Source organism: Oncorhynchus keta, chromosome 1 (genome assembly GCF_023373465.1).
Source record: "Oncorhynchus keta strain PuntledgeMale-10-30-2019 chromosome 1, Oket_V2, whole genome shotgun sequence".
In the NCBI taxonomy this organism is placed as follows: domain Eukaryota; kingdom Metazoa; phylum Chordata; class Actinopteri; order Salmoniformes; family Salmonidae; genus Oncorhynchus; species Oncorhynchus keta.
The window spans coordinates 30251427-30279350 of NC_068421.1; the positions used below are offsets into that span (position 1 = coordinate 30251427).

General features: G+C 41.3%; 1 protein-coding gene across 50 annotated transcripts in view; it reads left to right on the forward strand.

Annotated features, from left to right (window-relative positions):
* Nucleotides 1-27924, forward strand: part of LOC118368739 (elastin-like) — an 87152-nt gene that overhangs the window by 51667 nt on the left and 7561 nt on the right. Inside the window, exons 9-62 of one of the 50 annotated variants that reach the window (XM_052521058.1) lie at nt 303-335; nt 1391-1435; nt 1635-1721; nt 1816-1863; nt 5096-5158; nt 5268-5378; nt 6813-6860; nt 6977-7066; nt 7188-7244; nt 7427-7495; nt 7743-7778; nt 7871-7963; nt 8112-8147; nt 8575-8658; nt 9019-9105; nt 9222-9257; nt 9374-9415; nt 10811-10843; nt 11033-11086; nt 11364-11396; nt 11492-11614; nt 11816-11854; nt 11943-12029; nt 12161-12196; nt 12293-12397; nt 12489-12599; nt 12704-12850; nt 12939-13025; nt 13149-13184; nt 13281-13385; nt 13477-13587; nt 13692-13835; nt 14273-14305; nt 14445-14480; nt 14570-14638; nt 14773-14838; nt 15083-15127; nt 15346-15381; nt 15472-15585; nt 15742-15876; nt 15982-16047; nt 16189-16221; nt 16411-16566; nt 18048-18098; nt 19106-19126; nt 19349-19375; nt 19662-19685; nt 20205-20252; nt 21772-21801; nt 22433-22462; nt 23044-23079; nt 23336-23392; nt 24220-24288; nt 25970-26017. In XM_052521058.1, coding sequence (XP_052377018.1) covers nt 303-335; nt 1391-1435; nt 1635-1721; nt 1816-1863; nt 5096-5158; nt 5268-5378; nt 6813-6860; nt 6977-7066; nt 7188-7244; nt 7427-7495; nt 7743-7778; nt 7871-7963; nt 8112-8147; nt 8575-8658; nt 9019-9105; nt 9222-9257; nt 9374-9415; nt 10811-10843; nt 11033-11086; nt 11364-11396; nt 11492-11614; nt 11816-11854; nt 11943-12029; nt 12161-12196; nt 12293-12397; nt 12489-12599; nt 12704-12850; nt 12939-13025; nt 13149-13184; nt 13281-13385; nt 13477-13587; nt 13692-13835; nt 14273-14305; nt 14445-14480; nt 14570-14638; nt 14773-14838; nt 15083-15127; nt 15346-15381; nt 15472-15585; nt 15742-15876; nt 15982-16047; nt 16189-16221; nt 16411-16566; nt 18048-18098; nt 19106-19126; nt 19349-19375; nt 19662-19685; nt 20205-20252; nt 21772-21801; nt 22433-22462; nt 23044-23079; nt 23336-23392; nt 24220-24288; nt 25970-26017 — 3546 coding nt within the window. The remainder of the gene's footprint in view (nt 1-302; nt 336-1390; nt 1436-1634; nt 1722-1815; nt 1864-5095; nt 5159-5267; nt 5379-6812; nt 6861-6976; nt 7067-7187; nt 7245-7426; nt 7496-7742; nt 7779-7870; nt 7964-8111; nt 8148-8574; nt 8659-9018; nt 9106-9221; nt 9258-9373; nt 9416-10810; nt 10844-11032; nt 11087-11363; nt 11397-11491; nt 11615-11815; nt 11855-11942; nt 12030-12160; nt 12197-12292; nt 12398-12488; nt 12600-12703; nt 12851-12938; nt 13026-13148; nt 13185-13280; nt 13386-13476; nt 13588-13691; nt 13836-14272; nt 14306-14444; nt 14481-14569; nt 14639-14772; nt 14839-15082; nt 15128-15345; nt 15382-15471; nt 15586-15741; nt 15877-15981; nt 16048-16188; nt 16222-16410; nt 16567-18047; nt 18099-19105; nt 19127-19348; nt 19376-19661; nt 19686-20204; nt 20253-21771; nt 21802-22432; nt 22463-23043; nt 23080-23335; nt 23393-24219; nt 24289-25969; nt 26018-27924) is intronic. The other 49 variants (XM_052521063.1, XM_052521073.1, XM_052521079.1 and 46 more) reach the window with 49 other exon arrangements.

The window sequence follows — 27924 nt, forward strand, 5'->3', positions numbered from 1 at the left end:
CGGTCCATGTGATCGATACTATAACTTACAAGTCCTCACGTTTTTAAGTCATATTTTTAACCAAAGCTGTACTCCAAAGAGGAGAACCATGGCTTGCCAGTCCCTGGTGCCAACATGTTTGAGAAACACAGGCCCTAGACTATAGAGTTGTGTGGGTAGAGTCTGTATCAAAGAACACTTTATTGCCATTTAATAATGTTGCTATGGATTTCTCTATGTTGTGGAAAGCTATAAAACAACCAAATACACATATATCACATCAAACTATAATCCAACCATATTGTATCTGTGTTTCTCTATAGGCTATGGCGGTGGTGGATTACAGCCAGGTTTAGGTGAGTGGCATGTTGGCACCCAAGGTCCCATGACCTATTGAAATCCTACAGTCGCAGCGGCCATTTTAGAACTAGTGAACTACTTTCTGTATATAATGTACCTTCTGTATCTCTTGTTCACTGGAGCTGCAGGAAAGTGTCCCAAACCACCCAACGGAGGTTAAATTATATTCCCAATAGACGAGAGACAAAAGAAAGCAGAGGTTATCTGATCTAAAAAAGCACTCACTAACTGTAAAAACCTTAAATAACACATATATTTGTGTGCTCACATGCTATGAGAAAATGTTTCACATCAATTGCATCCAAACTTTTGACATGATTTATAAGTCGGCATACATAGTCTAGATAGTTTAAGCAACAATATTGCCTGAACTACATTATTTTGGAGTATGTGTGTACATGTTCAATGAAGGGTATCATGGCTTAGTATTATGGAAAATAGCCTGTGCTTAAATATTGGTTGGCAGTCGACAAGGCCCTCAGTCACAGGCCGATACAGCTCTTGTGCAATGCTCCCTATCTTGACTCTTTTCATGGTATTCCAACAAAATGATCCCATTTCATCCAAACCCCTTTCAGATAGAACAGAACAGCAGCATTCCTCTCCATTCTCTCTGTTGCCAGCCTTCCCTTGTTTCTCTGAATCTCCTCATTTGTTCACCACATACTAAAGGCACTGCGTAATGTCTGTTCCTTAGAGAGAAGGATTGGTGGATTTTTAAGATAGAAAGAGAAGGTTAAATAAATAAATGAAAACTTTTCATCCGACTGCCAAGCCCCCAAGAGCCAGAGCTGACAGCTCATTTCCTGCGTAGGGGATAACCAAAGAGCCAAAGATATAAAGCATTTGATGAGGCAAGATGAATGCCATGCATTATTGTGTACTGTGTCCCAAATGGCACCCTATTCCCAACATACACTTTCTACAGATTAGAGTACCATAGAACCTCTGCCTTTCAATACAACTCTGGATAAAGATTAGCATTGTCCACATTCTTTGATCACTGTGGTGTTAATGATGATGATGACGATGATGATGATGACCAACTCAGGGGGACCTGGAGGCGCGGGAACAGGAGCTGCGGTGCCTGCAGGAGGTAAGACACACACACACACACAAAGCTCAAATTATGCCATCCAGTCCTACTTTTTTATCTTGACAATTTTCAATGTTTAATCATTATCCTCTAGATGTTTAATGTACCTATGCCGATTCACAATACTGACTGGGGACTAACTGGTATATGAGTAGTTGTAACTACAGTATGTAATGTCTCTCCCATGTATCTCTTTCAGCACCTGTTATTCCTCAGACTGGACTACCTGGAGGTGGGCTGGGACCTGGTGCCGGAAAAGGAAAGGCTCCAAAAGGAGGAGTGCCAGGTGAGCGTGGGTTTATGTGACTATGCATGTGTACAATATCCGATGAAGGCCATTGGATCCAGTATAAAATCATTGATTTTATTGGTCTTTGCAGGTGTGGGGGTGCCTGGACTTTACCAAGGTGGCCAGGTGCCAGGACAAGGTGTGTATCTTCTATTCTTCTGAAAGTCCACAGATCAAACCCACATGAATCACAATATATATCAAATAGAGTGTTTCACCATACCCTCCCCTCTGGGGATTAATATAGGTTGATGTAACTCAGGGATCTGCATGCTGTGATATCCATTCTAGGGTTAAATATTTTACAAAACAATTCTAGCCTGATGAGCCATATATTAAATACATTTAATGAGCCCAAGCACCCAAAATCCCATAGATGTAGCTACAGTGCATTCGGAAAGTATTCAGACCCATTGACTTTTTCTACATTTTGTTACATTACAACCTTATTCTAATATTGACTAGGAAAAACATTTATTTAATCAATACCCCATAATGACAAAGTGAAAGAAAAAAATGTACATAAGTATACAGACCCTTTGCTATGAGACTCAAAATTGAGCTCAGGTGCATCCTGTTTCCATTGATTATCCTTGAGATGTTTCTACTACTTGATTGGAGTCTATCTGTGGTAAATTCAATTGATTGGACATGATTTGGAAAGGCACACACCTGTCTATATAATGTCCAACAGTTGACAGTGCATGTCAGAGCAAAAATCAAGCCATGAGGTCAAAGGAATTGTCCGTAGACCTCCGAGACAGGATTGTACCAAGGCACAGATCTGGGGAAGAGTACCCAAACAATTCTGCAGCATTGAAGGTCCCAAGAACACAGGGGCCTCCATCATTCTTAAATGGAAGAAGTTTGGAACCACCAAGAATCTTCCTATAGCTGGCCGCCCGGCCAAACTGAGCAATCAGGGGAGAAGAGCTTTGGTCAGGGAGGTGACCAAGAACCCGATTGTCTCCCTGACAGAGCTCCAGAGTTCTTCTGTGGAGATGGGATAACCTTCACGAAGGACAACCAATCTCTGCACCACTCCACCAATCAGGCATTTATGGTAAAGTGGCCAGACCGAAGCCACTCCATGGTAAAAGGCACATGACAGCCCGCTTGGCGTTTGCCAGAAGGCACCTAAAGAACTCTCAGACCATGAGAAAGATTTAGATGCACTATTGTAAAGTGGCTGTTCCACTGGATGTCATAAGGTGAATGCACCAATTTGTAAGTCGCTCTGGATAAGAGCGTCTGCTAAATGACTTAAATGTTAAATGTTAAAATGAGAAACAAGATTCTCTGGTTGGATGAAACCAATAACTCTTTGGCCTGAATGAGAAGTTTAATTTCTGGAGGAATCCTTGCACAATCCCTACGGTGACGCATGGTGGTGGCAGCATCATGCTGTTGGGATGGTTTTCAGGGGCAGGGACTGGGAGACTTGTCAGGATCGAGGCAAAGATGAACAGAGAAAAGTACAGATCCTTGATGAAAACCTGCTGCAGAGTGCTCAGGACCAAAGACTTTCCACCAGGACAACGGCCCTAATCACACAGCCAAGACAACGCAGGAGTGGCTTCGGGACAAGTCTCTGAATGTCCTTGAGTGGCCCAGCCAGAGCCCGGACTTGAATCCGATCGAACATCTCTGGAGAGACCTGAAAATAGCTGTGCAGTGATGCTCCCCATTCAACCTGACAGCGCTTGACAGGGTCTGCAGAGAGGAATGGGAGAAACTCCCCAAATACACGTGTGCCAAGCTTGTAGCGTCGTACCCAAGAAGACTCATGGCTGTAATCGCTGCCAAAGGTACGATAACAAAGTACTGAGTAAAGGGTCTGAACGATATTTGTGTTTGTTTTTTATTTCTATTTCTTTTTGCTTTGTTATTATGGGGTATTGTGTGTCGATTGATGAATTAAAAAACAATTGAATACATTTTAGAATAAGTCTGTAATGGAACAAAATGTGGGGGGGAAAGTGAAGGGGTCTGAATACTTTCCGAATGCACTGTATATGCTCTCTTGAGTAAATAAATCCAGATGGCTCCAGTAGACTCATCTTTTTTTAGTGTGAACTGTATTACTGTACTGTATTGTATTATATAAACCATGATAAAGCAGAAGAGAACATGTGATTCTGGTGCAGCACACGTAGCCTACAAAGTTACAAGAATAGGCTAGAGAATTTGATTTTAACATTGAAATATAATAGGGCCTATTTTTATAATTAGTAGGCTGATGCATATATACCTTTCATATTTCCCTTAATGTTATTAGCTTCCCTCCACTTTCTCTCTCTGTTGTTGTGTCATTCCTTCCTCGTTTTCAACAGTTAATTAATTTTCCTTATCTTCATCATTCTATTGACATCCTTGAATAATATAGGACTATAATTAGATGCAGAAGGCTTTCAATTCGCTTAATTTGCTCTCCTTTCAAACTACCCGTGAGTTCTATTGGCTGCTGTATTTAACATTCAGCAAAAAAGAGCTTGTGTCCCTCTTCAAATAGTCTAGTGGTATAAAAAAAAAAGTTTTAATTATGTCCAGCAAGCTATTGTAGTCTAGCTTATCCTGCATGGGACTCCAAGAGCTAGGGAGCGTTTATTAAGGAGAGAGGCCAACGGAGCAAAGCTGCGTGCGTATTGCGCAAGAGACGGAGGCTATAAATTAGAAGCTTATTATGCATAACCCATCATTAATTAGCTAAATATAAGGCTAATATTGCATTGAATGTATTACCTGAAAGAGGTAGGCTATGAGATCTTTATATAGGGCTATATATAAATCTAGAACAGGATAGTTTATTTTGGATGCTCTTTGAATGGAGTTGATGGCAAGAGAGAGAGAAACTGTGAGTGAGCGCTGGCACGTGCCCTGATTTAAAGCAACTACATTCAAGTGATATTCTGTTTAAAACTCTGCATCTGCAACTAAAATGATAATAATAATCTTTACAATTAAAAAACAAGGGGATCCCTGAAAGCCAGATGGAGATGTGTAAGTTAGATGCACATTTGGTATTTATGTTACTGTAGCATCGTCTATGCTGTACCAAATGTAGGCCTACCTGGCACAAGAAAAAAAGTTACCATGATGAGGTCTACATGCATTGTGAACTGCGCTCCATACGGAGATGGGCTGTCTGTCCCCACCCTGAGTGTTCATCATGCAGAGCCTGCAGGGAAGCGACATCACATATCATTTAACGCCATTTCACGCCATGCTGTTCATATAAATCATTTATTATAATTTACCAGTTTCTCACAGTTATTTATCCCGGGAAAAGGGAGTGATTTTAGGCGGTCAATCCCGGTAAATCCCGCCATTCACTAGCTAATCCTCTGATCCCCTTCTCTTCATGTCTGCAGGGTTTGGTGGTCGTGGAGTGCTGCCTGGTGTGGCCACTGGGAACGGACTCAATCCCAAATCATGTAACATTTGATTGGGATACCTGTAGCATGCATCTACAGATCACATTGTTTTCATATCTAGTCTGTTTCTCTGTCCGACTGTCTGCCTGATATGATTTGTCGTCTACAGTGCCAGGTGGAGGACAACAGGGACCAGGAGGCTCAGGTCGTGTTGGTTACGGAGGACCAATGCAGCCAGGAGTATTCCATGGATACCCACTCAAAACACCCAAAACACAAGGTATGTCATCGGACAATTTAATGACTGCTAATGATATATTTTCTACTATCAATTCACAGGTAAAATAACAGTGAAAAAGATAATGAAGCTACATTTTCCAGTCTTTGCATTGACATCTTGGAATCTATAGAAATGGACACATAGCTAGTGTTAAAACAAGTGTATAGTCATTTGGCGTGTGCAGGTAAACTGGAGGTGGCAATCCTCCATTAGTTATTTAAAACAACTATGACTATTGTCCTTAAACGTCAATCATCCCAGTGTTTAATGGATGTTAAATGTCAGATGTTTGCAGTCACTATAAATGAAGTTGACCCACTGTTGACCATGCGTTGCAGTTCCTTTCCCTCCAGTGAACAGAGTATCTTTTCCCCATCACTCCCATTATGGCCACATGCACAGCCCCATGCACAGCCCCATGCACGGCCACGGTCACATGAACGGCCACGTGCACGGGCGGTTCTATGGCTACCCCCCTCTATGGCATCAGGTCATGTATGGTGGGTTTATCATTGTGAATTGGCTGCTGAGAATCGTTCTCTTTTTGAGGCCTAGGTCCTGGCTTTGGGACAAGGGTGTTTTCTTTCCTCTTCAAAACTGAGTTGTTTTCAAAAAGGAGACCCTTTTCACCATGTGTTGTTGCAGTCACATCATCACGTTCTAGGAAGACCTCAAAATCAGAACAATACATCTACCGCCTTCCCCTCTAAGACGCTTCGAGAATCTGAAAAGTGCAATAACTCCGAACCGTAACCCACTAAAACTGTGATTGCTCCTGTCATGTATTGTATGTAAGTTAGCTTCTTCACACCCATTCCCTATAAGGGACCACCACTTCAATCAATGTCAGTTAATATTATGTGTGTTAAGACAACATGGTCTGAGTTATCTATTTACCGTATGTGGTCCCTCACAGGGAAGAGTGTCATGCAGCCAAAAGCATACAGTAGGTTAGAGCTCTCCTTTGGCCTCCTCTCAGATCTGTAGTCACTCAGGGGCAATAGTAAGATCTGAGTGGACTGACAAATCCTCCTTGTCTGTTCCGTAGCTTCGTTTTCAGAATGTTTCTCCATGTTTGTAGCAGGCTAGGTTATATCTCTGAATCAAATCAACAGCGGTTTGATGAGAAACAAATGTAGCTGTGTTTACACTTGCAAAAACCCAAACTGCTTCAGCTATGACCTACTGGGCTCAAACCTTAACAATGATGTAGAACTACTAACCCTCTACATTAGATGTATTAATGTTTCCTGCTGAATATACTTGAGTGTAATTGTGTGGTTTTATGTATTTGTATTATGTAAATCAACAATAAATCAATACCTTAAAACAAAGACCGTTCAAAAACATTGGAGTTTGATTTTCTGACAGTGTGCTAGCGGATATTCAAAACCTTTACTCTATTCCGTTTATATGTCACCATGGTTTACACAGGTGGCTATGGAGCGAAAGCTGGAGGAGCTGGAGGCAAACTTCCATTTGGTACAGAAAGTTTTTCATATGTAAATGTTTTAAGTATTGTGTCTGCATGTATGTGTAATTGTATGTGTGTAGATGTATGTGTGTAGATGGTAGATGTTTCTCTCCACTTGTTTCAGGATACGGGGGCTTTGGTGGTGGTGGTGGAGCAGGCCTTCCTGGGGGAAAAGGAGGACCTGGATCCAAGCCTGGATACCCCATTGGAACTGGTAGGGATTTGGAGAACTCTTACACAAATATATGGGGAAATATATTTTAAAAGCTCTCTATTACTTAAATGAATTTGAAATGAGACCTGTAACTCTGTCTATGTTCCCCCACTCTCTGCAGGTGTGGGGACAGGAGGTCTTAACCCGGCCCAGGCTCAAGCTAAAGCTGCTAAATATGGTAATGATCGCTATCACAGGGCTACTGAAATGTCTTTACTTCAACTACTAACTCTTGAGGTGTTTACTCTCTCTCTCTCTCTCTCTCTCTCTCTCTCTCTCTCTCTCTCTCTCTCTCTCTCTCTCTCTCTCTCCCTCTCCCCTTCTCTCTCTCTCTCTCTCTCTCTCTTCACCCACCCCTAGGTGCTGGTTTGGGTGGTGTGCCTGGTGCAGGTGGAGCCTACCCTGGAGCGGGAGGAGCTTACCCTGGAGGTGAGAGAGAGAGAAAGAGAGTGTGAGAAAGAGATCTCTGACCTACTACTGTACCTGACAGTGTACAGTACCACCAAACAAAACTACTAGACAGGACAGCTACAGTTACTGCAGGACAGCAACATTACTACCACTAGATATTCAGAGGATACAAATGAAACATATAGCTTTTTCACACTTTTTGTGGTCTATACTGACAGTGTATATCTAAAGCTGTTCAGATTATGATTCTTTTTTTACGTTTCAGGATATAATCCTGCTGCAGCCAAAGCTGCTAAATATGGTAAGAAACATCACTCAGAACAGCAGTATCAGAGTTTTAGATAGTAAGACAAGACTGAATGTGAGTCGTTTTCTTGTGACCCTCCACCATAGGAGTCCCAGGAGGTGCAGGGGGCGTCCCAGGTCTTGGATCAGTAGCAGGAGGAGCAGGAGGAGTACCTGGAGGGGTACCCGGAGGAACTGGAGGTACATATGAAAGAAACTGTACAATTTAAAAATCTGATAGGACTCTTACAGTGAGTTTAGTTAGTTCATAATTCTGCCACATTTTTTTTGTGATTGCAGTTTGACTATAAAAATGTGGGTTTCTAATGCATAAACTTTTGCTTTTCAGGATATAACCCTGCTGCGGCCAAAGCTGCTAAATATGGTATGAAAAATCTCTCAAAACAAGTGGTGGTACATAAATGTTTTATTTTCACATTTAAAGGGGTAAACAGCAGTTGCTACATAATTTTTTAAAATTAATTAATGATACTCTTTATACCCACATATTCCTGAAGAATATAACATATAGATGCTTCCTTAGTTCAGCTGAACCGTCGTACCATCAGAATCCAAAATAAACGTGTTTTACTCCTTTGTTTGTAAACCGTTTTATTGTAAACAAATACTGCATAGCCTCAAAACAGTATTAAAACTATAATGTTGATATCGTGGATGGTCAGTCTTGCATCTGTAGCGCTGTCTATACATTTGAGATTGCTTTGTTATTGTTTGAACTGCAGATCATCCCTTTAACTAACTGTTCTTGTCTTGTCTTGTCTTGTCTTGTCTTGTCTTGTCTTGTCACACAGGAGTTCCAGGGGGTGCAGGAGCAGGCCTAGGAGCTGGAGGACTTGGAGGAGTACCAGGAGGGGGAGGTGTACCTGGGGCTGGAGGTGAGCCTAAAAGTATACTACACATTTATCACTAATCTCATCTCAGTGGTGCTGCTCTTTACTGTGTAGATTAAGGACTTTATTCAGGTATGATATTGTAAACTAGATGGTTATATTTGGCAAAAATATTGAATCATTTTTAGACTATAAAAATCACGAGTGATGAACTTTTTGCATTTGAGGATATAATCCCGCAGCGGCCAAAGCAGCTAAATATGGTAAATAATCACTCAGAACAGCAACATCAGAATTGGTACATTGATTGAATTCATACTGTTTACTAATTTAGTTCCACTGTTAAATATCTGAATTTAGACATGCTTCTGAAATCCAATGGTTTTCTTGTGTCTCTCTACACAGGACTCCCTGGAGGAGGTGCAGGCGGTCTTCCAGGTGCTGGATCAGTTGCAGGAGGAGTAGGAGGAGTACCAGGAGCTGGGGCTGGAGGTACAGTAAGGAGCACCATTGGGGTGCAGGATGTCATGTAGTTTGACTCTACTCTATGTCTACTTTAATGGCTTGGCAGAATTTCCTTTTTAATGAATGAATGTTTTACATTTCAGGATATAATCCTGCTGCGGCCAAAGCCGCTAAATATGGTAAGAAACATCACCCGTAACAGCAACATCAGAGTTGGTACATTGGTTTTAGCTCATGCTGAAATTGTCTGTCCACTTTTAACCAACCCTTGTTTTCATGTCACCCTCCCCCACAGGAGTTCCAGGAGGAGCAGGCGCAGGCTTAGGGGGAGCTGGAGGTAGGCTAGACACCTCTGAATGGAGGAACATACTACATACCTCTACTACAGTATGTTTGCCAAGCTATAGCTTAAACTAAAGTACAGTCATGTCCAAAATTATTGGCACCCTTGATAAAGATGAGCAAAAAAGACTGAATAAATAATACAATTATTGACCTATGCTCTCAAAACAATGGGGAAATTATATTATTTTATATTAATACAATTGCTCAGAGTGTTCTTGCGAGGATAACGACACTGAGCCTTTGTCTAAAATATTTTATGAGATGGACATTGGGAGGGATCTTAGACCATTCCATTCCACCAGTCCGGAGACTGAGATGGCCATGGCAAAATATTGATTTTGGGGACAATTAACCATTTCTTTGTTGATGTTGATGTCTGTTTAGGATTATTGTCTTGATGGAAGATCCACTTACGGCCAAGCTTAAGTTCCATTTTCCGATGCCAAGCCCACCACTGGTGGGCATGGCCAAAGAGTTCTGTTTTCATGTCATATGACTATAGCACTACCTGGAGTTTGATAAACAGCATTGGCACTTGGCTTGAAACGGGTGCTATGGTCAGATGACATGAACATAGAGCTCTTTGGCCATGCACACCACTGGTGAGTTTAGCATTGAAAACAGAAGCATATGCAGAAAAGTACCTCATACCTACTGTAAAATAGGATGGTGGATCTTTGACTATCTTTGGCTAGACAATAACCCAAAGCACTAATCAAAATCCACAAAGAAATTGATAATTTACCACAAAACCAGCATTTTGCAATAGCCATCTCAGTCTCTGGATTCGAACCCCATTGAATACCTGTGGTTTAAATTGAAGAGTGCAGTCCATAACCGCAAACAAAGGACATCAAGGTTCTGGAAAGGTTCTGTTTGGAGGAATAGTCTATGATCCCTCCCAACATGTTCTCCAATCTCATAAAACTCTGTGTCTTTATCCTCGCAAGGAGAGGGTGCTAGAGTATTGAAAACAGGTGTGCCAATAATGTTTTATCTAGATCTATTTCTCTCAGCAATTGTCAATTGTATTAATATCAATATAATTCCACCATTTTTTGGAGCATACAATATAGCTCAGTATTTGTGTTATTTATTTAATAGTCTTTTTTGCTCATCTTAATCAAGAGTGCCAACAATTATGTACCCCACTGTACATTATCCCAGCTACTGGGTTCTGCATGAAGGTGATGTGCCTTGCTCAAGCAAACCCCAACCTGAGAGTTGGTAACCAGTGCATTTTGCCTGTAGACATCCTTGTATATGCATTATAATTCTGTATTGTCTTGACTTCTATCAAGTGCACTAACCTGGATTGGTACTGCAGCTTTAAACTCAATGTAGCAGATATCTTAACACCATTACCATTTTCATCATCTCTGAACAGGCTATGGAGCGGGAGCCAGGCCTCCCTATTATGGTGAGGATAACTAACCAAAACATCCCAAAGCTGCCCAGGCCACAGCCTTTACAATGCTGTTAACACACCAACACTGAAGGGCTTCGTTCTTTGGCTTAGCTAGCTCCAACTCACACTAGTCTTTTTTAATAATAGAAATGATCATGCTGTATAGTGTAATATACTGTATGGATGTTACCCTCCCTATAGGTGTTCCAGGGAGTGCTGGATTTGGGGGAGCAGGGACTTTTCCAGGGGCTGGAGGTACCTTGTCTAATTATTGCACTATAGTATCTTACGCTTGTAGCAATTTCATGAATTCATTCATAGCATAAACTACTGCTTGAGGAGACTCAGAAATTCATGGTAAGACTAACGTTCATGATCAAGTTCATTTGAATCATTAAGATGTACAGTCATTTATACCCTCCAGACACTCTGTGCTGTCTGCTTCTACTTTATGGGGCTAGAAATGTAGTTGTATTTTGCTATTCAAGCCAGGAAGGATGATGTAAGTTAATTTAATTATTTTTTATTTTAGGATACAACCCCGCCACCAAAGCTGCTAAATATGGTAAGAAAACCACACTTGAAACAACTTCAGGCTCATTCAGTGTTGGTACATTGCTTAATTTATGCTGATATTTTTCTTGTGACCCTCCACCATAGGAATACCAGGAGGTGCAGGAGCAGGCCTAGGAGCTGGAGGACTTGGAGGAGCAGGAGGAGGGGTACCAGGGGCTGGAGGACTTGGAGGAGCAGGAGGAGGGGTACCAGGGGCTGGGGGTGGAGGTATCTCATCATGGTCTAAGGCTTATAAAAAAAATATGAATCGATAGTATAAACCAGTGCTTGGCAACAGGATTATCTAAAGTGATATTTATATCTCACGATCTTATTACATTTCAGGATATGGGGCTGGAAATGCAGTTTTGTTATATTATCCAAGTCAGGAGTGGTGTTTTGAATTATTGTCATTGTTTTGTATTTCAGCATACAATCCTGCTGCCGCTGCCAAAGCTGCTAAGTACGGTAAGTAAATCACTCCATATCAGGCCAGACTCATTCAGTGTTGATACAATAGTTGAATTTGAAATTTGTTTTTTCCCCTCGACCATAGGGGTCCCAGGAGGTGCAGGGGCAGCACTAGGAGCTGGAGGTCTTGGAGGAACAGGAGGGGTACCAGCAGGAGGAGCTGGGGCTGGAGGTCAGTCATGATGCTTGACTTCTCCAATCCATTCACACTGTTTTGTATGCTACTGCATTATGTGTCTTGGAAAGTGTGACTTTGAAAATCTTTTTTAAAATCTTAATCTTAATTAATTTATTTATTTGTAGGGTATAATCCTGCTGCTGCCAAAGCTGCTAAATATGGTAAAAAAAAAAAGAAAAGTGACAAGTCTACTGTATCTTTTCAATTGTTAAGTTAGGCATGACTTAACAACAAAATCTTGATGCTTTCTACCTCAGGAGTCCCCGGAGGTGCAGGAGCAGGAGGAGTACCTGGAGGAGGAGCAGGGGGTGTACCTGGGGCTTTAGGATATAATCCCGCTGCAGCCAAAGCTGCTAAATATGGTAATATTACTAAAAACACAAGGCTAGTCTCATTCAGTGTTGGTTTATGGTATACATGACTTGTAAATACAATAATTTTTCTCTACAACAGGAGTTCCAGGAGGTGCAGGAGCAAGTCTAGGAGCTGGAGGACTTGGAGGAGGAGGGGGTGTACCTTGGGCTGGAGGATATAATCCCGCTGCAGCCAAAGCTGCTAAATATGGTAGAAAAATCACTCAAAACAGCAACATCAGAGTTGGTACATTGGTTGAATTCATGCTGACATTTCAGGTTTTAAAATCAGATAATTTCCATGTGAACACACAGGAGTTCAAGGAGGTGTAGGAACAGGCCTGGGAGCAGGAGGACTTGGAGGAGCAGGAGGAATACAGGGAGTACCTGGAGGAGGAGCAGGGGTTGTCCCTGGGGCTGGAGGATACAATCCTGCTGCCGCTGCCAAAGCTGCTAAGTACGGTAAGAAAATCACTCCATATCAGGCCAGACTCATTCAGTGTTGATACAATAGTTGAATTTGAAATTTGTTTTTTTCCCTCGACCATAGGGGTCCCAGGAGGTGCAGGGGCAGGCCTAGGAGCTGGAGGTCTTGGAGGAACAGGAGGGGTACCAGCAGGAGGAGCTGGGGCTGGAGGTCAGTCATGATGCTTGACTTCTCCAATCCATTCACACTGTTTTGTATGCTACTGCATTATGTGTCTTGGAAAGTGTGACTTTGAAAATCTTTTTAAAAATCTATTAATTAATTTATTTGTAGGGTATAATCCTGCTGCTGCCAAAGCTGCTAAATATGGTAAAAAAAAAAAGAAAAGTCACAAGTTTACTGTATCTTTTCAATTGTTAAGTTAGCCATGACTTAACAACAAAATCTTGATGTTTTCTACCTCAGGAGTCCCCGGAGGTGCAGGAGCAGGAGGAGTACCTGGAGGAGGAGCAGGGGGTGTACCTGGGGCTTTAGGATATAATCCCGCTGCAGCCAAAGCTGCTAAATATGGTAATATTACTAAAAACACAAGGCTAGTCTCATTCAGTGTTGGTTTATGGTATACATGACTTTTAAATACAATAATTTGTCTCTACAACAGGAGTTCCAGGAGGTGCAGGAGCAGGTCTAGGAGCTGGAGGACTTGGAGGAGGAGGGGGTGTACCTTGGGCTGGAGGATATAATCCCGCTGCAGCCAAAGCTGCTAAATATGGTAGAAAAATCACTCAAAACAGCAACATCAGAGTTGGTACATTGGTTGAATTCATGCTGACATTTCAGGTTTTAAAATCAGATCATTTCCATGTGAACACACAGGAGTTCAAGGAGGTGTAGGAACAGGCCTGGGAGCAGGAGGACTTGGAGGAGCAGGAGGAATACAGGGAGTACCTGGAGGAGGAGCAGGGGTTGTCCCTGGGGCTGGAGGATATAATCCTGCTGCAGCCAAAGCTGCTAAATATGGTAAGAAAAATTCATAAACACAAAATGACATTTCTGTCAATGTTTTACAGTACTACCGTGTGTCTGCTCATGACCGTGTCTCCTGTGTTATAGGTCAGGGGGCTGCTGGTGGGCCAGGGGGTGGATATGGGGGGGGTGTGCCTGCTGGAGGATATCCCAGGCCTGGGCCTCAGCCTCCGTGGCTTTATACCAAAGAAAGAGTCTGGGGGAGGAGTGGAAGTAAAGGCAGTGTTCACACATACAATATGTATTTGTTCCTATGTACAATACATCTATATGTAGTTTGTAGACTTTGCATAGGGGTAGAGTTGGCTTTAAATACAGGTTTAAGCTGTGGAGTTACTGTGTTTGAGCAGAGGGGTTGGTTTTAAGGTAAAGTGGGGCACATTGCCTTATAGTGCTACTTGGTTGATGATGTTCCATGTTTTGACTGACAGGCTATGGGGGATATGGAGGGGCAGGAGCAGGAGGTACGTTTCTAATGATGCCAACTTGATATACTGTAATATCATGAATTGATAGCATAAACTAGTGTTAGTAATACTACTGTATCATGAGGCTTGGGATGCAAGAGCGATGTTTTTAATTTATTATTTTTTTACATTTCAGGATATAATCCTGCTGCGGCCAAAGCTGCTAAATATGGTAAGAAGAAGAAGAGTATACTGTATCTTAGGCAGTTCTGAATGGAGACATTATTTCAAAATAATAACAATTTCTTCTTGTGGTCTCAGGAGCTGGAGTAGCCGGCCTAGGAGGAGCAGGAGGAGGGCCAGGGACTGGGGCTGGACCAGGATATGGAGGTTTGCACAGAAGTTGAAATCTAATGTAATGTGGAAGAGTTAATACTGTTGGTTATGATTGGGGAGCTTTGGTCTGTCTTATCAAACCATTTATGATGTCATTTATAAACATTGCTATTTGTTTTGTATTGCAGGCTATGGAGGATATGGAGGGGTACCAGCAGGAGGGGCTGCCGCTGCTGCCAAAGCTGCTAAATATGGTATTTTATCCTCTCCATGATTTTGAAAAATGTACTGCCTAACCGTTGTATTAATATACTGTATTGATACACTGCCGGTGGTGCCAAACCCCCGAAATAAATTACAGTTTTTCCCACTGGGTTTCAAAGAAGCAACCATTAGATATTACATAGATATTACATATTACATATTACATTAGATATTACATTGATATTACATGTTGTTTGAACCACCAAATAATAACATCCTGAGCCTGATCTGTAGGAGTTCCAGGAGGAGCTGGAGGGGTACCCGGGGCTGGATATGGAGGTGAGTCCGTTTTGGCTTTGTTGATGCTGAAATGTACTGTACTATATGCTACACATTATGTTGGTCTCTGTAAAGGGTAGCTTCCTAGACAGAGATGAAGACTTATCCTGGAATAGAAAACATTTTCATTGGACATTCTCCTAACCGCCCCCCAATTGTTTTAGTGAGTTCATAAATCAGGGATGATGTCTTTAATTCATTAAACTTTTGCATGTCAGGACATAATCCTGCTGCGGCCAAAGCTGCTAAATATGGTAAGAAAAAACACTCAAAACAGCAACATCAGAGTTAAACTTCTGTCTACTTTTAACTAACTATAATTTTCTTGTGACCCTCCACCACAGGAGTTCCAGGAGGTGCAGGAGCAGGCCTAGGAGCTGGAGGACTTGGAGGAGCAGGAGGAGGGGTACCAGGGGCTGGAGGATATAACCCTGCTGCGGCCAAAGCTGCTAAATATGGTAAGATCACTCAAAACAATCAATCTCATTCATTATTGGTACATTGGTTGAATTTACTGTCTTAAGTCGTGGTGACAAGTCTACTGTATCTTTGGCACTTCTGAAGCTGGACATTCATTAAAAATCCAATTGTTTTCTTGTGGCCCTCTACCACAGGAGTCCCCAGAGGTGCAGGAGCAGGAATAGGAGCTGGAGGAGCAGGAGGATTACCAGGAGGAGGATTACCAGGAGGAGGGGGTGTAACTGGGGCTGGTGGATATAATCCCGCTGCAGCCAAAGCTGCTAAATATGGTAATATTACTAAAAATAGCAACATCAGAATTTGTACATCAGTTGAATTCATGCTCACATCTCTGGTTTTGAAATCATATAATTTCCTTGTGAACCTCTACGCAGGAGTCTCAGGAGGTGTCGGAACAGGCTTGGGAGCAGGAGGAGTACAGGGTGGAGTAGGAGCTGGAGGTACGTCAGAGGATGTGTGTGAATAGTAAAGACATCAGAAAGAGCTCCAACAGCATCACGGTCTCGTCTGTCTTTCTGTGAGTTATCAAGGTGATTCAGAATACAGTGAAAATATGAATGATATGATGCTTGTGTTTGCAGGATATGATCCCGCGGCCAAAGCTGCTAAATATGGTAAGAGCCTCTCTTGTTCTGTCATAACTTTTAGTCTAGGTAATGCAGACCAGTGGAAGAACAATATTGTTTGTCTGTTCTGTGCGGTCTCTGTACAGTACCTAATATCTCTTGTTAGCTGAATCAAGATTTTTACCATAGCTCAAGAGATTATACTGTACCCTCACCTATGTTCTTACCTGCCCACAGGTAAGCCAAACGGGGTGGGCATCGGTGGAGAAGGTGTGCCAGCACCAGCAGCGACTCCAAGTCCAGGTGTGGGCGTGGGTGGTGGTGTTGGAGGAACTGCCATTGAGCGCACTGACTTACCAGTGGGCACAGGGATACCTATCGCAGGCAAACCAGGTAAATGGATACTAGTTTCACCTTTGATTCTTGCTAGGTTTATTTTTCCTTGCTTAGATAGTTCCTTCAGGATCATTCCTAGTACTACACAACTAGGTCCAAAATGAAGGGTTGAAAGAAAATCCACAAAGTTCCTAATGTGACACAATGACCCATAACAGGTAGAACCACATGTTTTGCGCTCAACAAGACTTTGGATTTAATTAAACTGTTTTCTCATTGCAAATGCTGTATATCAAATACTGTATATCAAATGCTGTATATCAAATACTGTATATCAAATGCTACAGAGTAAGTGTTAGTTACTGTAGCGGTTCTCAAACTTTTCAGGGACACTTTTTGTGATAGAAAACTCATCAGAGACCCCCTCATAATAAGAACAAAGCTCGAGTGAGTTAAAAAATAGCATACAAGGAGTGTAGTAAACTATGACGTTGGCAGTGCATGGCCGGATGAACCAAGTCTCGGACCCTGGGAAGGAACATTTTCCTGCAATTCTACACATTGTCATGGGGCAGAGAGAAAACTTTACCGTTTTAAAGCTTAAATTACAGTGCAGTTATGTTAAAACAATTTGGGGGGAATACAAAAAGTATAATGTAAAAATATTGGTAATTGGCAGAGTACTGTGGATACCAATATCCATGTGAGCCTGACAGGCCCATGTTGCCCAGGGTTAAGAACATACATTGTAGATTAATAATATTACATTGTATTGTATTGTATGACACCTTCTAAACTTATTCCACAGATCCCTTGGCCAAAATTAGTTTAATCTGTTGTTGTTAATAATATTAATAAAAAATATATATGGGGAAAAAATCATAATTATAATCTGTCCGTGGACCCCTGCAATACCTCAGACCCACTTTTGAGAACCCCTGAGTTACTGTATTTTAAATATACACTGTATTTTACAGAGATGTTAAAAAAGCAGTAATTACTGTACCATAGAATGCCATACAAATATATTTTTATTCAATAATAGAGACTGATTATAATGCAAGTTTTCCTTTTTGTTTGATGTACTGTATAACCTGACAAAACCTCATCAGACTTTTCCAGCAGGCCTCAGCAGGACATCAACGGCCTACAGACACAGGCTTAGCATCCTATCTAACTTCCCCCTCCTCTACCACTACCACTGCTGTCTGGCTAACTGCGCTCCACTGCAGGTGTATCATACAGCAACGACAGTATCACGCAAGCCAGTCCCCTGCCTTATCTCCTCCCAAACCCCAAACCTCTTTGCCCCCCTCTCTTCTCCCAAGACCCTGAAACATGAGACAGCTTAATATCTGTTCTGCTAGTGCTGTCCCCTTTAGTGTCATTGTATGATCCAATAGCTATTCACCACCTGGAGCTGGAGCTTATCCCATACCCTCCTGCCATGGCAGTGCCAAGGATCCCCATAATGGCTTCTGCTCTATGCTAGTTTTCAACTGCAATGGATGAAACTGGAACCTGTTGTCTTTTGGCAGATCCCACACCTATTGGCACACAGGCCACAGAGGCCCCAGAGCCAGAGCCCAGTAAGACTTGCTGCTGTCTGTGTTTGCATGATAAAACCATTTCTGACTAAGGACATAGTTACACTTCATTTGAAGAGTGTAGTATACACATGTGTTCTTTACAATTCCTTACATAAGCATTTCATAACATTTGATGCGATTACTTTTTGGCTTTTGATAAACATTCAATCCATATGACAGTTGTTAGCGGTTGATTCTGTTAGATTCCTTTGTGAAAACATTGTAGTGTTTTGGCCTCCTGCTAAAAAATAATATGTAGAGGAATGTAAAGTAATGCTCATGTGGATGTTGACAAAATAATGTGATGCCAATGTATTTTCTAGACGTAGTTTGTCCTCTTAAAACGCTCCGCCTCTCTGTCCCCCAACTAACTTTGCAGCTCGCTGCGCTTGAAATGTCTCCCATTTCTGCTCTCTCCTCCCTCCCTTGCTTTTTAACAAATAAAATGAATCTGACACTTGTCAATACTTGAATGACTTATACTTTAATGTTACTAGTTACTGTTAATGTTACTGGTATGAGACAGTATTGTGACAAGCTTCTCCTCCACAATAAAGATTGCTCCGATGAAGATTGTGCCTGATATCCCTATAGATACGTACTGTATGCACTCACCCTTTCTCCTTGGTAGTTAAAGTCCTATCTCCCTCTATCTTCTACAGCAGGGGATCATATCCTTGCTATTACCTGATGTTTCCTTACAGTACTGTATTCTAAATACCACATTGTTTGAAAAAAGATATATGAGAACATTGGACACAAAAGTACATATTACTGTGTCATTCTTTCAGCACATATGTTTGGAGCCCCTGCTTTAGATGTGTTCTTCACAGTAGGGAAACTAACATTTGTGTAGCTTTATGGTATTTCATTTTGTTTGATTTTCTCTCTGTCTGGTTGCATCTCGGATAGAGTACTTTGATACAGTACTTTATTGTTAATTTCTATGGAAATGCATAGTATAAGTATACCACGTCATTGATGAACTTTCTGTTGGTTTGCTGCAGGTACCACAGGATTACCAGGAGGTATGTATTAGACCATTACCACTGCAGAACAGTTGTTGTATTTTTTTAGGAAGCCAACATCAATTATACTTTATATTCAATAGTTTTGCAACATATGTCATTAGAATCACTGAACATTTTATTTTAGTTTTTCGAGTGGTACGTTATTCTATTTTGGAGTAACTTTTATAACTGTCATAATTATGACCCAACTGGTAATAATTGACCTGATTTCCTTCACAGTTGGTGCTGGGGTTCTTCAACCTAGTGGTAAGTAATTGAAATAGATACTCCTGACAGCGTAAAATTCCTTCTGCATAGAAATGGTGTCCTTACTTGTATCTATCAAACTTTCTGTACTTTCTTATATTTTCTTCTTATCTTTGAAGAGCAATATTAGATGGCTTTACTGTCAGCTCACCTTCATTGTTCATGACCTGTGATTATTTTTGCATTCACTGTACAGTCAAACATTAGTAGGGGTTTTGATTTATCATTACTTAGAAGGGATATGCCTCTGTAACTGTGTGTTAAAGACGTTTCACTTTGTTTCCAGCTGGTACAGGCCCAGCTCAGCCTGGTGAGTGTTGTGTCCACCATAGCAGACCTGGGTTCAAATACTATTGTTTTTCTTTCAAATAATTCTCATGTAGTTGCTACTGGAGTACAGCAGCCTGGAGGTTAGGCGTCTCAATAGTGGGGACTATAAGGAGCAGAGTATGTGACATTGTTTGGCCACATGGTGGTGACAAACTCCTGCAGGCAATGCTGTTAAGTAGTTTGTTTCCAGTTGCAAACGGAAATTACAATAATAATAATAATTTGGTGGGTGTTTATATTTGTCCTATTTCACATGTGCTTTATAGACACGTGTGAATTGGAAATGTGTTTTTTTGCATATCCCCTTGGAGAGTGGGGTCAATGCCATGGTCAGCCATTATCAACGGCACAATTAGGGCTAACTGGAGCAATTAGGGCTAAGTGCCTTGCTCAAGGGCACATCGGCAGATGTTTTACATTGTCGCCTCTGGGATTCAAACTAGCGACCTTTCGGTTTCTGCCCCAAAGCTCTAACCGCTAGACTTTATATTATTTACAGGTGTGGGTGTCGGAGCAGGTGGCAAAGCTCCTAAACCGCCTGGTGCAGGTAAGCATTCCGAAACCCTACTAACACTATATTATTGCAGTAGTATTACAGCACTGGTTGTTTACAACTTCAAATTGATACCATCAACTCAGATCCATAACCTATCCAGTAATATGATTGAACACTTTTACATGCCTATATAAGATGTATTAACCCCTATGCACATTCATGTAGTATTGATGTACCAACCCTCATACACACGATTCGGAATAATATGCTTAGTTATTGGTCAGGTAAGGATGTTATTACCTTCTTTATGTACAGTAAGTCAGTAGCAGGAGTTGTTTACACACAATGAACAGCAGCATCAGCCCTTTTCACTGGTCTAATGCACCAAAACATCCCATTAAGACTAGACTGCTACTAAAAGGAATTATGATTCCATGGTAATATATCATATATGAATAATGCTGACCCAGGCCACAATTTTTGTTGACATACCTAAAATGTGAAATGTTTACTTACAAGCCCTTAACCAACAATGCAGTAAGAAAAATACAGTAAGTGCTAAGAAACTATTTACTCAAATAAACTGAAGTAAAAAATAAAATGTAAAATGTAAAATACAAATACAAATAAAAAATAAGAGAAATAGAAAAATAACAAATAATTAAGGAGCAACAATAAAATAACAGTAACGAGTATATACACAGGTTAGTCGAGGTAATTGAGGTAATATGTACATGTAGGTTGAGGTAAAGTGACTATACATGGATAATAAACAGAGAGTAGCAGCAGCGTAAAAATGGGGGTGGGGACAATGCAAATAGTCCAGGTAGCCATTTGATTGGGGATAGAAGCTTTTAAGAAGCCTTTTGGACCTAGACTTGGCGCTCCGGTATCGCTTGCTGTGCAGTAGCAGAGAGAACAGTCTATGACTAGGGTGGCTGGAGTCTTTGGCAATTATTTGGGCTTTCCTCTGACACCGCCTGATATAGAGGTCCTAGATGGCAGGAAGCTTGGCACCAGTGATGTACTGGGCCGTATAAGGTGCTGTTGGGACGTGTAATATTAAAGAATAGACCGAATCTAGACATGTGGATGCAGTCATCCTTATACATTCACATGTTTGTTATGTGCATTTTTTGAAACCCATGCCTTATGAGGTGAAGCTTTAGGGTGAACCTGCCTGAACTCCTGTGAATGTGTTGAATATGTTATCTCTGTCTCAGCTAGCTGGGTATCTCCTTCACTAGAGGCAAAAAGAAAACAATTCAGGCCTACATGTATATATTTTTGTGAACCATTTCTGTTGAGCATTTAAATACATATTTGGGCTACAACATAAAATGAAGGCCCATGTATGATTATTGGCCAACAAGTCTTAAACTAGATGAGAGCGCAAAATGAGTGTCTGAAGTCTTAAACCTGAAAGGCCTTGCATGACTGAATCTGCATTAGGATGTTCTCATTTATTGTCTTAACTAACATTCTTTGACTGAGCCATTCATTGGCGTCCCCTGGTGATGAGGTCATCATGTCAGGAAATAAGCTGCTTTTCTTTGTCGTCATGATTCAGGGGGATACCCGTATGGTGGTTATGGACAGGGTATGTATGAGAGAGGAGAAGAGCAAACCACAACCTTATCACTGCACTAGCAGCAAGCAGACACACTCTGCTTAAACACACACACACAAACACACACACATCTCTGTTTTTATTTCAAACTACTGTATGACTTCACTGAGATGTGACCTTGGCTTGATCCATATATTGCAGGAAATAATACAGATAATACAGATCCTTACACCATTCAGTATTTTATACAGGCAGAATTCATCAATCCACTACACACATTATGAGTGATATGCTGATTTAATCATACATTATGATATGCTGATTTAATGATGGAACATGACTCATTCTTTACATTAATCAATAATAGGATTTATTCACATCAATTAATCATAGGACTGATTCATATGCAATGGACAGCAGTATCAGCCTCTTCTCTGTAAATTAATGCATCAAAGATCTGATCAACATTGGGATTGTATGGCCAGGCCAGGGATAAGCTGTGTAATATTTTGACATGTTGAAAGCATATTAAAGTTTATTATATAAGCAGGGGTCAGCTAACTTTATTGGAATTAGTATGCTAGCTACATGACCTGACGGAGCCACTCGCTGGTGCTCCCTTGTCAGGAATAAAGCTGCTTTTCTTTCCATCATGATTCAGCAGGACGACTCCCATATGGTCATGGACAGGGTATGTATGAGACAGGAGAGGAGGAGATGAGAGGAGGGGAGAGGAGGAGAGGATAGAAGGCCACTCCACCACATCCTCTTAAAACTAGTATTATAGGCAAAGAAAGAAAACAACAAACACAAGTTTTTAACTGTACCAGATGTACTAGATTGTGAACTCTGACCTCTAGGCTGACCTCACCTCTTATGTCATCACTTTAAAAGCTTCACACAGTCTGTAGGTCTTCACTATCAAATCACAAGGTCATGTTGAAGAGATTATTGTTGATAGAGCTAGGACAATAAAGCTTGTGTGTGACATTCAGCATAGACAGGAGGTACTGTAGTTAGCAGTACTGTATAGTCCTCTCCACCATCATTCATAATTCCATCTCAGATCAGTGTCCCATCCCACAGCTTTGATGGTACACTACACCACATATGTTATGTTATGTAATTGGGTGAACCATTTAGAAATGGCAGCACTTTGTGTATGTACATAGTCCCCCCACTTTAGGGGACCAAAGTATTGGGACAAATTCACTTATGTGTATTCAAGTATGTTATGTCCATGGGGTTTTAATGGCATATATTGCTCCACAGGTGCAGGTGGATATCCCTATGGAGGAGGCTATGGAAGTAAGCCAATTTCCCTATCTGCATCATTGTAATGGAGTCTCAAACTTAATTCACAAAGACCATGTGTGGCCTTAGGTTATTTTCTACTCAGACTAAATCCCCATCACTGTAATTGTTTTATTCAGGTATTTGTCCATTAATCTCAATACATTTCCGTATCCCTGGTGATACAGTCACTGTGGCATTACAGTCACTGTGGAGTAGAGAGTAAAAATAGGCTGCGCGGATTACATTTATGATCTCTGTATTTCCTCAGCTCCATACGGAGCAGGAGCTGGACAACTTCCTGGAGCCAAGCCCCTGAAACCTCCAGGTGTGTGTCAGTGCATGACTGTGTCATAAGAAGTGTTGATCGAAGATGTAGCTACAGTACAGTGAGCTCCAAAAGTACAAATGTTTTGTTGTTTTTATCTCTGTACCCCAGCACTTTGGGTTTGACATGATACAAAGTGCAGATTGCCAGCTTTAATTTGAGGGTATTTTCATCCTAATTGGGTGAACCATTTATAAATGGCAGCACTTTGTGTATGTACATAGTCCCCCCACTTTAGGGGAACAAAGTATTGGGACAAATTCACTTATGTGTATTCAAGTAGACAAAGGTTTACTATTTGGTCCCATATTCATAGCATGCAATGATTACATCAAGCTTGTGACTCTACAAACTCTAAAAGGTATTCTTATTTTCAATAAAAGTGACTCCAAAATTACACAATACATTATATACAATTAATTTCTATTGGACACAAAATAATCTGAAACAACCAAAAAAACTGCAAACGCTTCCAACAGTTTGTAGAGTCACAAGCTTGATGTAATCACTGCATTCTAGGAGTATGGGACCAAAAACTAAACTTTTGACTACTTTAATACACATATAAGGGAATTTGTCCCAATACTTTTGGTCCTCTAAAATGGGGGGACTATGTACAAAGAGTGCTGTAATTTCTGAACCGTTTACCTTAATGGATGAAAATCAAATTAAAGCTGACAGTCTGCACTTTAACCTCGTTGTCGTTGTATCATTTCACATCCAAAGTGCTGGAGTACAGAGCCAAAAAAAAAACGTGTCACTGTCCCAATACTTTTGGAGATCACTGTATATAATCTCACTCACTGTGTTTTGTATCTCTCCTGTAGTTGTGGGAGGAGCAGGCGGTGTGGCTGGAGGAGCAGGTATTCCTCTTACTGGAGCCGGTGGTGGTGTAGGTATGGGATCAGTTTCGTACGCGTCTTAGGAAATAAGCAAGCTTTCTGTGTAACTGAGCCAACATCCATAATGTCCCCATAATGGAGCCGTACAAAGAGACATGTTGAGTTAAACCCCATCCCATAAGTTCAATAAGGTCTTATTGTAACTCCATACTCCCTAACCTCAGATCAACTCTATATAACATTGTGTTACATACAGGGCATTCGGAAAGTATTCAGACCCCTTCCCTTTTTCCACATTTTGTTGCGTTTTAGCCTTAAAATCAATGTATTAAATACCTTTATTTCCTCATCAATCTACACACAATGCTCCATAATGACAACACAAAAACAGGTTTTTAGAAATGTTTGCAAATTTATGAAAACTATAAAACCTTATACGTTTTCTAGTTTTATATGTAAATACCTTATTTATGTATTCAGACCCTTTGCTATGAGATTCGAAATTGAGCTCAGGTGCATCCTGTTTCCATTGATTATCCTTGAGATGTTTCTACTACTTGATTGGAGTCTATCTGTGGTAAATTCAAATGATTGGACATGATTTGGAAATGCACACACCTGTCTATATAAGGTCCCACAGTTGACAGTGCATGTCAGAGCAAAAACCAAGCCATGAGGTCCAGGGAATTGTCCATAGAGTTCAGACAAGATTGTGTCGGGGCACAAATCTGGGGATGGGTACCAAAACATTTCTGCAGCATTGAAGGTCCCCAGAAAACAGTAGCCTCCATCATTCTTAAATGGAAAAAGTTTGCAACCACCAAGACTCTTCTAGAGCTGGCCGTCCGGCCAAACTGAGCAATCAGGGGAGAAGGGAGGTGACCAAGAACCCGATGGTCACTGAGAGAGCTCTAGAGTTCCTATGTGGAGATGGGAGAACCTTCCAAAAGGACTACCATCTCTGCAGCACTCCACCAATCAAGTGTTTATGGTAGAGTGGCCAGACCGAAGCCACTCCTCAGTAAAAGGCACATTTGCCAAAAAGCACCTAAAGGACTGAACACTTTGGCCTGAATGTCAAGCGTCACTTCTGGAGGAAACCGGGCACCATCCCTATGGTGAAGCATGGTGGTGGCAGCATCAACGACCCGAAGCACACAGCCAAGACAACGTAGGAGTGGCTTCGGGACAAGTCTCTGTACGTCTTTGAGTGGCCCAGCTAGAGCCCGAACTTGAACCCGATCAAACATTTCTGGAAAGACCTGAAAATAGCTGTGCAGGTACACTCCCCATTAAACCTGACAAAGCTTGAGAGGATCTGCAGAAAAGAATGGGAGAAACTCCCAAATACAGGTGTGCCAAGCTTGTAGCGTCATACCCAAAAAGACTTGAGGCTCTAATCGCTGCCAAAGGAGCTTCAACAAAGTACTGATTAAAGGGTCTGAATATGTAATATTTCAGTTTTTTATTTTTTATACATTTGCAACAATTTTGAAAAAAACTGTTTTTGCTTTGTCATTATGGGGTATTGTGTGTAGATTGATGAGGAGAGAAAACAATTTAATTCATTTTAGAATAAGGCTGTAACGTACTGTAACAAAATGTGGAAAAAGTCAAGGGGTCTGAATACTTTCCAAATGCACTGTAAATCTGGCAGCATAAATCTTTGGTATTCCCTACACAATGAGGTCATCATGTCAGGAATAAAACTGCTTTTCTTTCCACCATGATTCAGGGGGATACCCGTATGGTTATGGTCAAGGTGGTTATGGACAGGGACAGGGTATGTATGAGAGAGGAGAAGCAGGCCAGCTCAATATTGTATTCCCTTTTACCTCACTCTGGCCTCTCAGAGTGACCATTGTCCAGGAAATGTCATTGGCTTGCACTTCCTGTGACCAATGAGGCGATAGGAGCGGTGACTGTGACAGACACCAGAGCCAGGAATGAGATGCCAACGGGACTGTGTGTCTGAAACCCCATTGCCCACTGAGCTAGAAACACCCTTTCCAAACCAAACCGCTGAAACTCTCATTTCCCCTCAAACAGTTACAAAGCTACAAGTTATGCGGTTGTAGCTTTGTAACAACACAAAGCTTGACCATAGCCGGGGAAATGGCTTGTCCTTAACTGCCTAGTGTAACTAGATAGGTTCAACTGTCATCAACAGTTGCTGATTATATAAAGCTACAGATACTGTAATAACTAGCTAGTAGCTAATAACTACAGTTGAAGTCAGAAGTTTACAGACACCTTAGCCAAATACATTTAAACTCAGTTTTTCACAATTCCTGACATTTAACACCAGTAAAAATTCCCTGTCTTAGGTCAGTTAGGATCACCACTTTATTTTAAGAATGTGAAATGTCAGAACAATAGTAGAGATATTTTTTTATTTCAGTTTTTATTTCTTTCATCACATTCCCAGTGGGTCAGAAGTTCACCTACACTCAATTAGTATTTGGTAGCATTGCCTTTAAATTGTTTAAGTTGGGTCAAACTTTTCGGGTAGCTTTCTCCAAGCTTCCCACAATAAGTTGGGTGAATTTTGGCCCATTCCTCCTGACAGATCTGGTGTAACTGAGTCAGGTTTGTAGGTCCCCTTGCTCGCACATGCTTTTCCAGTTCTGCCCACAAATGTTCTATAGGATTGAGGTCAGGGCTTTGCGAATGCTACTGCAATACCATGTCTTTGTTGTCCTTAAGCCATTTTGCCACAACTTTGGAAGTATACTTGGGGTCATTGTTAATTTGGATGATCCATTTAGGACCAAGCTTTAACTTCCTGACTGATGTCTTGAGATGTTGCTTCAATATATCCACATAATTTTCCATCCTCAGGACGCCATCTATTTTGTGAAGTGCACCAGTTCCTCCTGCAGCAAAGCACCCCCACAACATGATGCTGCCACCCCCACAACATGATGCTGCCACCCCCATGCTTCACGGTTGGGATGGTGTTCTTCAGCTTACAAGCCTCCCCCTTTTTCCTCCAAACATAACGATGGTCATTATGGCCAAACAGTTCTATTTGTGTTTCATCAGAGGACATTTCTCCAAAAAGTACAATCTTTGTCCCCATGTGCAGTTGTAAACCATAGTCTAGCTTTTTTATGCTGGTTTTGGAGCAGTGGCTTCTTCCTTGCTGAGCAGCCTTTCAGGTTATGTCGATATAGGACTTGTTTTACTGTGGATATAGATACTTTTGTACCCATTTCCTTCAGCATCTTCACAAGGTCCTTTGCTGTTGTTTTGGGATTGATTTGCATTTTTCGCACCAAAGTTCGTTCATCTCTCGGAGACAGAACGTGTCTCCTTCCTGAGCGGTATGACGGCTCCGTGGTCCCATGGTGTTTATACTTGCGTACTATTGTTTGTACAAATGAATGTGGTACCTTCGGGCGTTTGGAAATTGCTCCCAAGTATGAACCAGACTTGTGATTGTTTTTACTTTGTTTTCTGAGGTCTTGGCTGATTTCTTTTGATTTTCCCATAATGTCAAGCAAAAAAGCACTGAGCTTGAAGGTAGGCCTTGAAATACATCCACGAGTACACCTCCAATTGACTCAAATGATGTCAATTAGCCTATCAGAAGCTTCTAAAGCCATGATATCATTTTCTGGAATTTTCCAAGCTGTTTGAAGGCACAGTCAACTTAGTGTATGTAAACTTCTGACCCACTGAAATTGT